Source organism: Myxocyprinus asiaticus, chromosome 28 (assembly GCF_019703515.2).
Source record: "Myxocyprinus asiaticus isolate MX2 ecotype Aquarium Trade chromosome 28, UBuf_Myxa_2, whole genome shotgun sequence".
Taxonomy (NCBI): Eukaryota; Metazoa; Chordata; class Actinopteri; order Cypriniformes; family Catostomidae; genus Myxocyprinus; species Myxocyprinus asiaticus.
In genome coordinates, this window is record NC_059371.1 from 16,644,408 (window position 1) to 16,658,160 (window position 13,753).

Here is a 13,753-nt window from a genome sequence, read left to right on the forward strand (position 1 = left end):
AAAAAAATGTACCATGGAAAACCGTTTTAACCAAAATACCATGGTTACTCTAGTTACTTCCTACTGTAAAATTATAATACATAGACTGGGATCTCCTTCAAGCAGATTCTGCTGAAAATAAATAAATCAACAAAAATTGCTGGTCTCCTAGAATGATAATTTTGTTCTGGTTTTAGATTGTTTTGGGGCACTTTTTAGCTGGATGAATTTCTTAAGACCATCAATTCAGCTCATCAAAGTTTTATTGTAATAACAATTACTATAGTAACTAATGGTGTATTGGCGGAACTAGGTTACTATGGCAAATTGTTAAAGGGTTTTTAAAGAACTGATCAAGTTTTTCAACTATTACAGGTCTGACTGACTAATGTAAACATTTAAAGTATTACCTGCATGTTTTAGCTGTTTGTGTCATAATCTGGTTCATGCTGTTCTGGATTATGGAGGCTTCAGGGAAAAAAAAGTACGAAAAAAGAGGTTTTATTACTGAAACACATATTCGTTATAAATACAGTTGAAGTCAGAAGTTTACATACACCTTAGTCAAATACATTCAAACTCAGTTTTTCACAATTTCTGTAATTTAATCGTAGAAAAAAATTCCCTGTCTCAGGTCAGTTAGGTTCACTACTTTAAGAATGTGAAATGTCAGAATAATAGTAGAGAGAATTATTTATTTCAGCTTTTCTTTTATTTATTTTTCTTTTCTTCAGTGGGTCAGAAGTTTACATACACTTTGTTAGTGTTTGGTAGCATTGCTTTTAAATTGTTTAACTTGGGTCAAACGTTTTGAGTAGCCTTCCACAAGCTTCTCACAATAAGTTGCAGGAATTTTGGCCCATTCCTCCAGACAGAACTGGTGTAACTTAGTCAGGTTTGTAGGCCTCCTTGCTCGCACACACTTTTTCAGTTCTGCCCACAAATTTCCTATCGGATTGAGGTCAGGTTCTTTGTGATGACCACTCCAATACCTTGACTTTGTTGTCCTTAAGCCCTTTTGCCACAACTTTGGAGGTATGCTTGGGGTCATTGTCCATTTGGAAGATCCATTTGCGACCGAGCTTTAACTTCCTGGCTGATGTCTTGAGATGTTGCTTCAATATATCCCCATAATTTTCCTTCCTCATGATGCCATCTATTTTGTGAAGTGTACCAGTCCCTCCTGCAGCAAAGCACCCACACAACATGATGCTGCCACCCCCATGCTTCACGGTTGGGATAGTGTTCTTTGACTTGCAAGCCTCACCTTTTTTCTCTAAACATAATGATGGTCATTACGGCCAAACAGTCCAGTTTTTTCTTTCATCAGATCAGAGGACATTTCTCCAAAAAGTAAGATCTTTGTACCCATGTGCACTTGCAAACTGTAGTCTGGCTTTTTTATGGTGGTTTTGGAGCAGTGGCTTCCTCCTTGCTGAGCAGCCTTTCAGGTTATGTCGATATAGGACTCATTTTACTGTGGATATAGATACTTCTCTACCTGTTTCCTACAGCATCTTCACAAGGTCCTTTGCTGTTGTTCTGGGAATGATTTGCACTTTTTGCACCAAACTACATTCATCTCTAGGAGACAGAATGCGTCTCCTTCCTGAGTGGTATGATGGCTGCGTGCTCCCATGGTGTTTATACTTGCATACTATTGTTTGTACAGATGAACGTGGTACCTTCAGGAATTTGGAAATTGCTTTTTGGAGCTTCAAAGCTCTCCTAAAGGTCTTCTACTAAAAGTGTTTTACTGAAGAAGGAAAGTCATACAGATCTGGGATGGCATGAGGGTGAGTAAATGATGAGATAATTTTATATTTGGGTGAACTATCCCTTTAAACTTTCATATACTTTATTATAGCGCATTGTGGGTGGACACAAAAATTATTATTGGTAAACAAAAACAGTCATAAAGAACAACAGTGGAGGTACTTATTTAGCATGATAAAAAGAAATCAAAGCAAGCAGCATTTCCCAAAGCATGTAAAAAGCACTTTATTGCGACAACAAATTTGTATGTTCATTGATTTTGCCTCTGTATGTCAGTATATACATATACAGGGCAGTAAAGAAATATTAAAGCCATAGATTAGATGCTTGACCTGTGATCACAGAAATAGTCCACATAGACTCAAGTATTTATGTCTGCAGATTTCCTTTAAATTAAAACTTAATTTTCATGCCCATAAAAACAGTATTGCCACTGTCTCTGCATCCAATATAATCACATCAGTTGTCTTGGCAGCAGTCTACAATGGCAATTAGTGTTTTGAAAATATGGAAGTGTAGGTAACACTTTACTAAGAATGCTACCACAACCCCTTTTTGTCTTTCAGTCTGTCAGGTGAAAACATGATCACAAAATCCTTACAAGCACTAATAATGCCACGCATGCATTGCTGATGTGTCAAATGTGTAAAAACACTTCCAAATAGTTTTGGATAAAATACTGCAAAAAAAAAACAAAAACAAAAAAACACCAAAATGATAGACTTCGGATTTCAGTACTTTCACTTTATACAGTATGTTATCACTTTATATGAGCCTGGACTATCATAATTTCAGTTGATTTACAGCACTTTCTCAGTTAATATGCACACTTCTTAAAAGTACAAAACCAGTGTTACTCCGGCAGGTGTCAAACACACAAGGAGGCACAAGTATTGCTTCATTATACTAATCAAAACCAGTGAACCATTGTCTTTCTGTTTAAACCTAACAATTCAAATCTGGGTGAAAATGACGTACTTATTCCAATCTAGTATGATAACTCATTTAAAATGTTACTGCTTTATTAAATGCAACAAATATTGCAATTTGTATATCCCCAAACATAACATCTTTAAAATAAATACATTTTAGTTTGTTTTTACAAAATAGGATTCTGAAATAAATGTGTTAACATTCATTTCTGTCAAATTAATTTCTGTCACATTACTACTTGGTCTCAAGCCACCACAAATCACAGTGTGAGAAAATACTATAACTGAGTCGTAACTTATGTTGTAATTTATAACTATAATAGCTAAGTCCCAAAAGAATAAAAATATTAAGGGTTCATTCAAAGGTTCAAGTTTGAAGGAATAGTTCACCCAAATATGAAAATTCTCATCATTTACTCATCCTCACACCATATCAACCTCATATGACTTGTTTTCTAATGTGCACAGGAGATGGGCTGCAGTGAAGACTGAAGAGTTTTGGTGAATAAGGACTGAATTTTTGCTTTGTCTTTCATCCAAAGGTATCAAATCGCTTCAGAAGATATGGATTAATTCACTTGAGTCTTACTGATTACTTTTATGCTGAAACATTGTATGGACAAAAACTCATCGTACATACTTCAAAATATCTGTGTTCATGTTCTGCAGAAGAAAGTAAGTCATATGACTTTGACAACTTGAATGTGAGTAAATAATGAGAGAATTATCATTTTTGCGTGCACAATTCCTTTAAGATTTAGGACATTGCAAGGATTTTGGTGTTATCCTATCATCGACAAAGGAAAAGTACAAAATTGTAATGAAAAGAGGCTTGAGAAAAAGAAATAGGATATGGGAGGACTCCTATACAAATCCAGTACATATCTTTCTGGCTTCTCTTTAAATGTCTAAAATAGGAGGAAAACTGTATGGATGCTAATGCTGAATAAGGCTAGTTCTGAAAAGAATGACTGAAAATATGGCCTGACAGAAAGAGAAAACTGATTTAGTTCTAGTGTCCCAATACTGCGGTCAGTTCTTTATTATAGGACTTAACATTTTGACACTTGAAACATTGATAAAATAATACAAAATTAACAAAAGTCAGTGAAGAATATTAAATTACTCCAAACTGAGAAGCTCCACATCGAAGATAAGGGTTGCATTTGGAGGAATAATCCCAGGATGGCCTTTATTACCATAGGCATAGTCAGGCGAACAGGTCAGCTTTGCACGTTGGCCCACACTCATCTTAATGATACACAAACATAAAGAGGTAAAATGTTTCCATTAAAATATCAGTACCAAACAAATTTTGGAGCCTGGCACTGAATTTGATAGTGCGTTACACTGCAAAATATTTAATTATAGAAAAAAATACTACTTATGAAATTCAACGTGATTCAAGTTAATCCTGTAATGTGTTGCTAGATGTATTAAGCTCTTTTGATATCTGGTGTCATTGGGTTTTGCAATAATGTCAGAAAGGCAAAAGATTCATTGTTATATATCAAAGAGAGAATTCTCAAGTATAAATTTTAAATGTAAAAGTATTTTTTGTCTGTGTAAATAATGAATGTTAAAAGCACTACCTTAGTGTATCACCCACCTGCACAATACCTTCCTCCCAGCCACGGATCACTTCCTGTTTACCGATCTTGAATTTAAATGGCTTGTCACGGTCACGGGAAGAGTCAAACTTCCGTCCATCTGTCAGAGAGCCTGAAGATTAGAGAGAAAAAGGACAAGACCAGAAAAACAGGAAATGAGGTTAGAGCATCAGATAAATGTCATTATTGTTTTTATATTTTATTTGATATACCTATCTATCCCTCTAACCCATGTTTTATACCAGTAAATTGTCAGGATATGAGATGTGCACCTGAACATGGCAAAATAAGAGGAGCATATCCACTTAAATATAAAACTGGTGTTATGCAACACATTGGGGACCACTTCATGTATGGCAAGTGGACCATTCAGGCATTATATGAAATAAATCAGACTTATTTGCAATGAACAGGAGCTGTATGTTTTATTGTAATAGTGCTCTTCGACATAACTGGTTCACAGTGCTGGATAGTAACAAATTACATGTAATCTGGATTACATAATCAGATTACAAAAAACAAGTACTTGTAAATGGCTTAAATTTCATTTTAAAATACTTTTAAAGTATTTTAAAAGTACTTTAATAGAGTACTTTATTTTTATAGATTACATGATTACATATTAACAAAACAACAGCAGTAAATTGTTAATAATTTATTGATCATCCTTATCATTCTCATTTTTCAATCTTTTACATTTTAAATTTCTAAATCAGCATACTGCTGATATACGTTCGGTAAGTGTTCAAGTGTTTTCGGAAGAGAGGTGGAGGGTTGTGTGTATTGCACTCAGAACTGATACTCGCTATTAGCCAGCCAGGTGAAGATGGAGCGGTCTACCTCAGCATTTAACCTCTGGTTCTATAAAGATAAATTCTTTTAATTTTAACACCAGTGGTGTGCAGCTCACACACTGAACTTAATTGCTTCAAAGGATCTAGTGTATGCAATCTCTAAGGGTCCTGCCTGCAGCATACACAATAGTTCAACAGCAAAATGTGCAGCAATATCAAACAAAGCCCATCACTCTGTTGCTGCTGATGCAGTGGAGTCCACTGCATGAAACTTGACATAAAACAATTTGTTCCTTGTGTGACTCAGTGGAACTCTGCTGTTTTAAAATATACTGCTCCTTTAGAATATTCTTGTTGTTCAAAAGATACTATCTTGCACCTCAGCTTTGGAATAGGTGATGGACCATCAGTAAGAATTAAGGGTTAAAAGTGGTTCAGTGTTTTTAGATGAAAGCTTTGACCTAGTAACGCCGTTGCTGTTGATTATATGGTCATTAATGTTCGTAATGTTGCTATTGTTATATGCACTTAAAATAAACCTGACATCTCAGTGTTCTGAATTATAAACTTTGGCCATGCACTGTCATTGCTGTTAGATTTAATGTTTATTTCATTCATGTAACATTTAATGCATTTTTTGAAAATGTTATAAGGAGCTCTTTTTGTGAGGCTGTTTTTGTTATTAATAATGAATGGAATACATTTTCTTCCTCTTTGTACTTTTATGTTAAAATGATTATCCTACTCAAATGCATGTAACATAAAATAAAACAGAATTAGGTTGAAAGTAATCCAAAAGTAATCCAAAAGTAATCATATTATATTACTCAAAAAATGTAATCTATGAGATTATGTTACTGATTGCTTTTCATGATCCGATGCTTGATATAAGAAGCCATAAAGCCTTCTGATCTGTCGCTATGACTCTTTCGGCATGAATCATCACAGGAAGAATACTGTAGATCTATGACAGTTTCCCATTTTTAGGTAATAAACAGGCTTGGGGAGTAACTGATTACTTGTAACGTCATTAGGTAATCAGGATACAAAAATATGTTAACTGTAATCCATTACAGTTACATAAAAACCCCATCGTAATCAGATTACAGTTACATTTTCAAAAAATTGGGATTACTGTCAGGATTACAAGTTTTAATTTCTGACAAAAGAAATTGTTAATTTTCCTGACATAAAGTGATACAGACAGCTGTTTAATTAGAGAGAGAGATGTTTAGATGCGCGTTCTCTCTCATAACTCACTTGAGTCAGGAGTGTCTCCAACTGTCGCATGCGCAATTAACACCTGTCTCACATCAGCACTCTGCTCTCAAGGCAAACAGCTGCTTCATCGAGATGGCCATGGAAGAACATGCATTATGTTCTTGGAAATTTCGATATTATTCTCTCTTTAAAAGAGAAAAGCGAAACAACATTCAAGTTCAGTGGAATTTATACCTTCCAGCTGTGAAGATGCTCTCATTATCCAAAGACCTGAGAATTTGAAGGTAATAAGAGCCACACAGAAATCACATTAGCTAGGTTACCCAAAATTAGTTAATATTAAAATTTGTTAAAATGAGTTAGCTTTAGTGCTCAAAGAAATCCGTGGCCCTCATCATTTGGCGGGAGCAGGAATAGCTGCCAATAATGACACGATTTGCGCATCATTGCTGGTGCAGCATAGAAATCAACAAACTGTACTATATTAGCCAGGACATCCTGTATGTTGTTCCATTCCGTATTGAAGCTGAAAAATTACCCCTGCCCCAGGTGAACGGTACTTAAACCTTCATCATTTAAGAAAAAAAAAGTTTTAAATACAACAGCAATACAAAAATCAACTGAAAAAATACCCCTGGAAAACCTGCTATGATTTTCTCTCCTTTTTCACCTCTTATGATTTTGCATCCCTGATCATTATTAACAAATCCAAATTGTACACATAAATACCAAATTAATTGAAAAAGTTCTTAGGAAAGAAAGTTCAATGAAGAATTTATCTGATTTTGATAAATTATTATTGAGAACAGTTCAAATGTCTGAGTGAGGGAGACATTCTGGCAAATGTAAAATGTTCAACTCTTATAGTTATTAGGAATACGTAATTGAAAAGACACTAAAAGTTTAAATCTGTTTTGATCTATTCTTTAAAACTAGAGTTTGTTTTCTTTTTGGAATCAAAACTTCCAAAATTTTTCCCCTTTGAAATCCTCCTTAACCTGTTTCCGAGCACCCCCTTGTTTTGAGCACAAGCCTAAAAGGACATACTCAAAATACAATGGTTGTAGTTCATTCCCACATCGTATTACAGGCATACTTGTGGAAGTTTGTTATTAAAAAGTAAAAATCAATCAAAGTCATGAAAAGAAATTGTTAGAAAAGCTCACATTTATTGTAAAGTGATCAGCTACTTTTTTTTTATTATGAAATAATATATGACACTGACCTTGTTGATGCATTGAAACATAATGGAGCGAAACCACAAGTCTGATAATGTTCTATTTCAAATTTGAGGATGATAACTTTAAAACTCTTACAGATATATGAATCATTTTCCAAGACCATGTCTTGTGATTCTGGCCGCAAATAAAATTAGCTGTTAGATTAGCGCCTAAATACAGAATAGTAAACATTATAAAATAAACATGATCTTGTGCATATATTTTACTTCCAATCATAATCGAGTTGTTACAGCAGTGTGTTTTAATCATCTCATATGGATTCCAATCATATAATGAGGCAGATTATTGGCAGGTGAAGATGATAGCAGGTGTACAGCTACAGAACTGTCAATAATCAGAGACTGCGTGCAAATAATAGACCAAACATATATGTTTGTAATCATCTATTTATTTACAATAAGTGATTCGTTTTATGCTTGATACGTAATTTATCCTACTATGGTCTGGGATGGGGAAGTCCTTGTCATGTGGGCATTGAGTTATGCATGATGTCATAACTTCCTCTTTATCTTCACCATATTTGGACAGAGAAATTAACTTGTGCTTCTTCAAGCTTCGTTGAGGTTTGGAAATCAACTTATGAAAGAATTACAGCATGTCAGCGGATCATATTGCATAATTTAGTGGAAAACTGACATAAATAATAATTCTTTCTGCAGTAAATTTGACAATATATCAAAACTTCCGTAAATGTGCGTACTGTTGGACTAAATGCTCTATTGGATGTTGTTCTCTGAAGTCTGCTATTGACAGCTCATATGGAGATTACATCATTGAATAGGTACAAGCATCTTTACAACAGTTTCATTTTCATAACTCTCGCTTTGATATTCTGATATGTTGACATAAATTAAGAAATTCCTCAGGCAGTAACATTTCTATTGTGAAACACTGGCTAAATATCAAAACTGAAGCATTAGACCTTTCTTATGATGTATAGTTTGTCACGATTAAATAAGAATTGAATGTTAATAACATACAGTTAATGTAAACAATACCAATTGTAAGATCACGGCGATCCCTAAAGAAACATAAACATAGAAATCAGCCATAAACTGTTAGCTGGTGATGTTTGACTTTGTATCATGAGCAAGCAGAGGAAAGACACTCTCCCGCATTTAATTATGACAATAATAAGGATGATGATGATAACGTGTGATCTACTTATTGAATACAGTCTGAAGTTATTGTATGGTGCAAATTAAAATTTCCTATACACACTAACTGCAATACATGGTAGAATTACACTTTGCAGTATTTTTGAATCTGAGGTATATCCTGTCAGATTTAGTTTAATGTTAACCAAGACATTATTCAGTGCATCTGTACTGATTATATTTGCTTTATGAGAAATGTTCTTTTTCTCTAGCAGACAGAGAACTCACCTGATTTCTTTAAAAATACTGAGTTGTTCTAACAGCTCATTTTCTGTTTGCTTGGTAGGGTGCAGTGTACACGTTTCTTTTCCTTAGATATAATAACAGCTACAACAGTACTCATATTATTACTCAAACATGTTCTGTTTGCATTCAAGGCATAATTTAAAGTTTTAGATCATATTGATTTTATCATGACTTTATTTACATATGTGCCCTTGTGGTAATCCAAAAGTAATGAAAAGTAATCTTATTACATTACTTTCATATCGATGTAATTGGATTACATTACCGACAGCATTTACTGTTAAGTAATCAGTAATCTGTAACAGATTACATTAAAAGTAACCCTCCCAACCCTGGTAATAAAGAAGCATGTCAGTTTTTGTATAGAGAGATGGTTTGTTATAATAAAATAAAAAGCAAATGGCCATCAGAATATACTGCAAAGTTAAAAATGAAACTGAAATGTTTTTATACTCAATGCCATCAAAATAAGATCAAAGTTGCGTAATCAAATGGTACCAGCACTGTTTGTTTAGTTAAGTCACAGGCAATTTGTAAACTGACGTTCTAGCTTTTCAATTTCTTTAGTTACTTACTTGAGGTGCACTCAGCAATTTTTTTAATTTGTCATTTTGGACATACACTGACACCTAGGGGTGTGGATGCAGCATCAATCAAACAATCACATACATTTTCAGTTACTAATGCCATTTTAGAAATTCACTATTAAGAGTCAGCTACAATTAATTTAATCTAGTGTCCAATATCAGGGCGGTTACTGAGATTAAGCGAGTAGTATGCGGCTATTCATGTGATTCAAAAATGGCGGCCCCCATCAGAGGACTCTCTCCATGTAAAATAAAACATCTTTTATAAGGGTACTGATATGGATACTGGAGTCTCTTTCTCATATGAGTGGTCATAATTTTATACATATGTTTAAAAATTACTATTAATTTATATAGGAGTAAAACCTTTTAAATGACGAAAAAACTACTGAGTGCACCATTAAACATTGTTCAGAGAGCGACTTCTAGTCTTGAAAGATTAAAAGACAATAACAACTCAGCAAACCTCTATTTGATTGTTTTTGGACCCAACTCCTAACGTTTTTTTAGAACGTTTTTTGTTACATCCGTAAACTAACCTTCCCAGAACGTTATGGGAACCAAAAACTGTTAGTTGGGGACATCCCAGGGGTCGACTTAATCCAGACAGAGATAATCCGGCTATCCGACGCCGCCAACCTCGCGATCCAGCGTCAGACCAGGGTTTATTAAATCCCTGTTCTGTCTCAGCTGTCAAATGGAAATCATGTCTGAGGACAAATGCGCGCGTGCACCCAGTACACAACAAATGGTGCATGATTGCCTTCTATTTATTCCTATATTTAATTTTAAATTTATCTTTACTGCATTCCTTCTCTTGTAACACACGTCGTCATTATTAATAGCAACCTCGTAAACTCAAAGTATTTAGACGTTGATAAGAATTATGCATACTAATACTTCGTTATAGCGCTATACTCCTACTAACTACTAACAATCTGCGGACAGTGCAATTTTAAACTATCAGCAAACTGACCTAAAAATAATAATAATAATAATAATAATAATAATAATAAAAACCGATCAAAAACCATACATTCAACTCACCAACATAATGCACCACGCATGTCTGTCCTTTTTTGGGAAAAGTCCTTCCTGTAAAAGCAGCGCGAGGAGAAACAGGGAACAAGAGATTGATCAAATGCTGGTAAACGCATGAGTGACCAAATTAGTTGTTTTGTTTTTAATGGTAGATGCTGTTTTAGGATGATTTTACCATCGCCGGGGGTTATGGTCTCGATCTCCACTCCCATTTTGTCCCGCTCGTGTATCCTTCAGAACAGCCCTCCTGCACAGTGTCTCTCCGCGGCAACTAACAGCTGTTTGAGGCAGAAGAGAGTGATGCTGTCGGGTCACATGACCGCAGCGAGAAGGCGCGCTGAGCGAACCCACTGGAAACTCAAGAGGTGGGAGAGGGTCCAATGCCATCACTAACTAACAAATGCCATATTACAGATGATGACAAATGGGACCCGTTTCGCAATGGCCAACGAAGAATGAAAAATGTAAGTACTGCGTTGTATGCTAAACAGTCATCTTCAAAAGTTTAGCTGTATGTTTTAAAATTCTATATTACAATGAATTTATACTTTATAATATTTAAATATTTGAATATATTACTTACGTTTCAAAAATTGTCTGACTGTTATTTCATAAATTTTTTCAACTCTACTCTCTGCACTGCTAGAAACTAGAATCTGAGTTTTTGAACAAATCTTTTCAGCAGTGGCGTAGCCAAAGGTGGACCGAAATTAGACCCAGGTCCACCCCGAATATTAGAGCTTATTCTTTGACTTCAAATATATATATATATATATATATATATATATATATATATATATACACACACAGTGTTGGGAGGGTTACTTTTAAAATGTATTTCACAACAGATTACAGAATACATGCTGTAAAATGTCATTTGTAATGTATTTCATTAGATTACTCAAGGTCAGTAACATAAATACTTTGGATTACTTCTTCAGCACTGGAAGATTTTTCACTTGTTTTGACTATAAAAACTCTAAAAGCTAAATATCTTAAGCATTGTTTCTAAAACAAGATAAATCAAATAGATTTTTAGACATTTGTACAGGAAAACAATAAAAATTATTATCAAGAATATGATTTTTGCCCTAATATCAAAGGTCTTAATAGAAAAAAAGAAATTATGATCCAACGTGAATTTTCTTGATAAAAAAATATGATCGTGTCTGGTAACATGTGCAGGTAAAATGGCTAGAAATAACATTTTAACTTAGCATAAAGCTGACAATTTACACAAGGTTTATTTCTATTTCTTGTGCTCCAAACTTACTTCAAACTTACTTCTCTGTCTGCTCGTATGAATGTAACACATCATAAGAAAGTGTTTCACCGCTGTTCAAATGCACTTTGGATCGCATCATTTATATGTATAAATGTTTTCCATCTGAAAGGATTAAATATTAAATGAAACAAATGACAATAAAATGCAAAGTAATCTCTTCAGTAATCAAAATACTTTTTGAATGTAACTGTATTCTGAATTACCAATGATTTAAATTGTAACTGTAGTGGAATACAGTTACTTATATTTTGTATTTTAAATACTGTGGCAGCGGGGGCATGGTCAAGCATCTCTCCGGAGAGAGAGAAAGCGGTAAGGGCGCTTACACCTGAGTTAAGTGATGTCTAACACCTGTCTCTAATTTCAGTGAGCACGGGGAGAGCGGCATAAATAGAGCCACACTGCAGTTAGAGGGGAGAGAGAGCCTGGGCACGGACTATGAAGCCAGAAGTTTTGATGATTGTAAATTTGAAAGTTTATTTTGTAAGCTAGTTTGTGGATGTTTTTAGACTGTGTTTGCCAACAACGTAAAGCCCTGAGAGCGTGTTGTGCTGCACTGAGGAAAATAAAAAAACGCTTACCTGAACCAGGAAATCTGCTTCTCGCCTCCTCCTTCCACTGAGAAGTGTTACAAATACGTAATCCCATTACATGTATTCCGTTACTCCTCAACCCTGCATACTGGTGTAGAGATGAAATCTGCAGAAATGCTTACTGAATAATTAAGTGAAAGAATTCAAAATCCCCATCACTATTTGGAAATCCACAAACACAGACAAGCCTAGTGATACAAATAGTGAAACATCCCAGTGCTGTTGTAGCGCTGCTTTGCCAATCAGTTTCTAGGACTGTTGTATAGAAACAAGGAATTCACCTTTACATTATGTAATGCAGAATTTCCATCCCATGTCTACAACCTTGCAAATATATAATGATATAACATGTCATAAAATGTAAATGTTTCATTGCCATCAGTTATGTTTAGAGTATCTGTTATGTACCATGACAGGAAAAGGCAGGCAGTTATTGGCAGATTTTTACTTCTCTACAGGCTTTCCTATATTTAAATTCCCAAGCCTCCAGGTCATTGTGAAGTAGTTGTTACATAACATGCTCTCAGCACTCACATCATCTGTAGTGTGGGTGAATAGAGTAGCACACTTACAAGAAAAATCCCTCCAGCTCCAACCCACCTCGTAGTTTGCGTGACTTTCAGTCAACGCATGTTAATGGGACATTAGACTGTATGCCACTAGAGGGCACTACCTTGATGTGGAAAGAAACTATCAGCATACTTTGGTGACGCTTTTTTGCACTGCAACAGAAGACAGTGCATATGCATATATTTACACACTGCTGTTTTTATTTATACACTTGTACATCATTATCATTATTACAACTGTTGTATAAGTGCACAGAAACATAGAGCTTAACCCTCATGCACTCTTCGGTCATTTTTAACCAAAATCAATATTGTTTCTTCAATAAAACTGGTTTCCTTTACCTGACGGGTACGAGACTTGGTGACTTCTCCTCCATTTGATATCCGAACACACACAAATAAATTGGAGTTGATTCGATCAGTGTAAGTGGTAGAAAATAAATAAATAAAAAAAGTTACACTTGTACTGTTCATAAGTGACCGCCTTAGGGAATAAATGGGAAACACTAAAAATCACAGATTTGTTTTCATTATTTATTATATTAAATCTAAAAAAAACAGCCACAATGCAGAAAAAACACACAGACATTAAGGGGTGAGACCACCAAACATCAAGAGTGCAAAACACAAACACACAAACATACCTACACACACACACACACACACACACACACACACAAAACTGAACTGGTCAGACTATAACACAGAATTTATTTTTTATT

At 34.8% G+C, this 13,753-nt stretch overlaps 1 protein-coding gene across 1 annotated transcript; it reads right to left on the minus strand.

Moving 5' to 3' along the window:
* Positions 1-464: 464 nt before the first annotated feature.
* LOC127419418 (peptidyl-prolyl cis-trans isomerase FKBP1A-like) lies at positions 465-10,874 on the minus strand. Its single transcript, XM_051660787.1, has 4 exons — positions 10,760-10,874; positions 10,591-10,638; positions 4,297-4,409; positions 465-3,938 (listed from the first exon to the last, which is right to left on the minus strand). Exons 1-4 carry the CDS (start codon positions 10,794-10,796, stop codon positions 3,810-3,812), a joined length of 327 nt encoding a protein of 108 aa, XP_051516747.1. The 5' UTR covers positions 10,797-10,874; the 3' UTR covers positions 465-3,809.
* Between the last annotated feature and the right edge of the window lie 2,879 nt (positions 10,875-13,753).

Excerpts from the sequence above, each read along its gene's own strand:
- LOC127419418 (XM_051660787.1), bottom strand. The coding sequence starts at position 10,796 with ATGGGAGTGGAGATCGAGACCATAACCCCCGGCGATG. Across the intron at positions 10,639-10,759 it reads GACCATAACCCCCGGCGATG|GAAGGACTTTTCCCAAAAAA; the intron begins GTAAAATCATCC and ends CTGCTTTTACAG. Across the intron at positions 4,410-10,590 it reads ATGCGTGGTGCATTATGTTG|GCTCTCTGACAGATGGACGG; the intron begins GTGAGTTGAATG and ends TCTAATCTTCAG.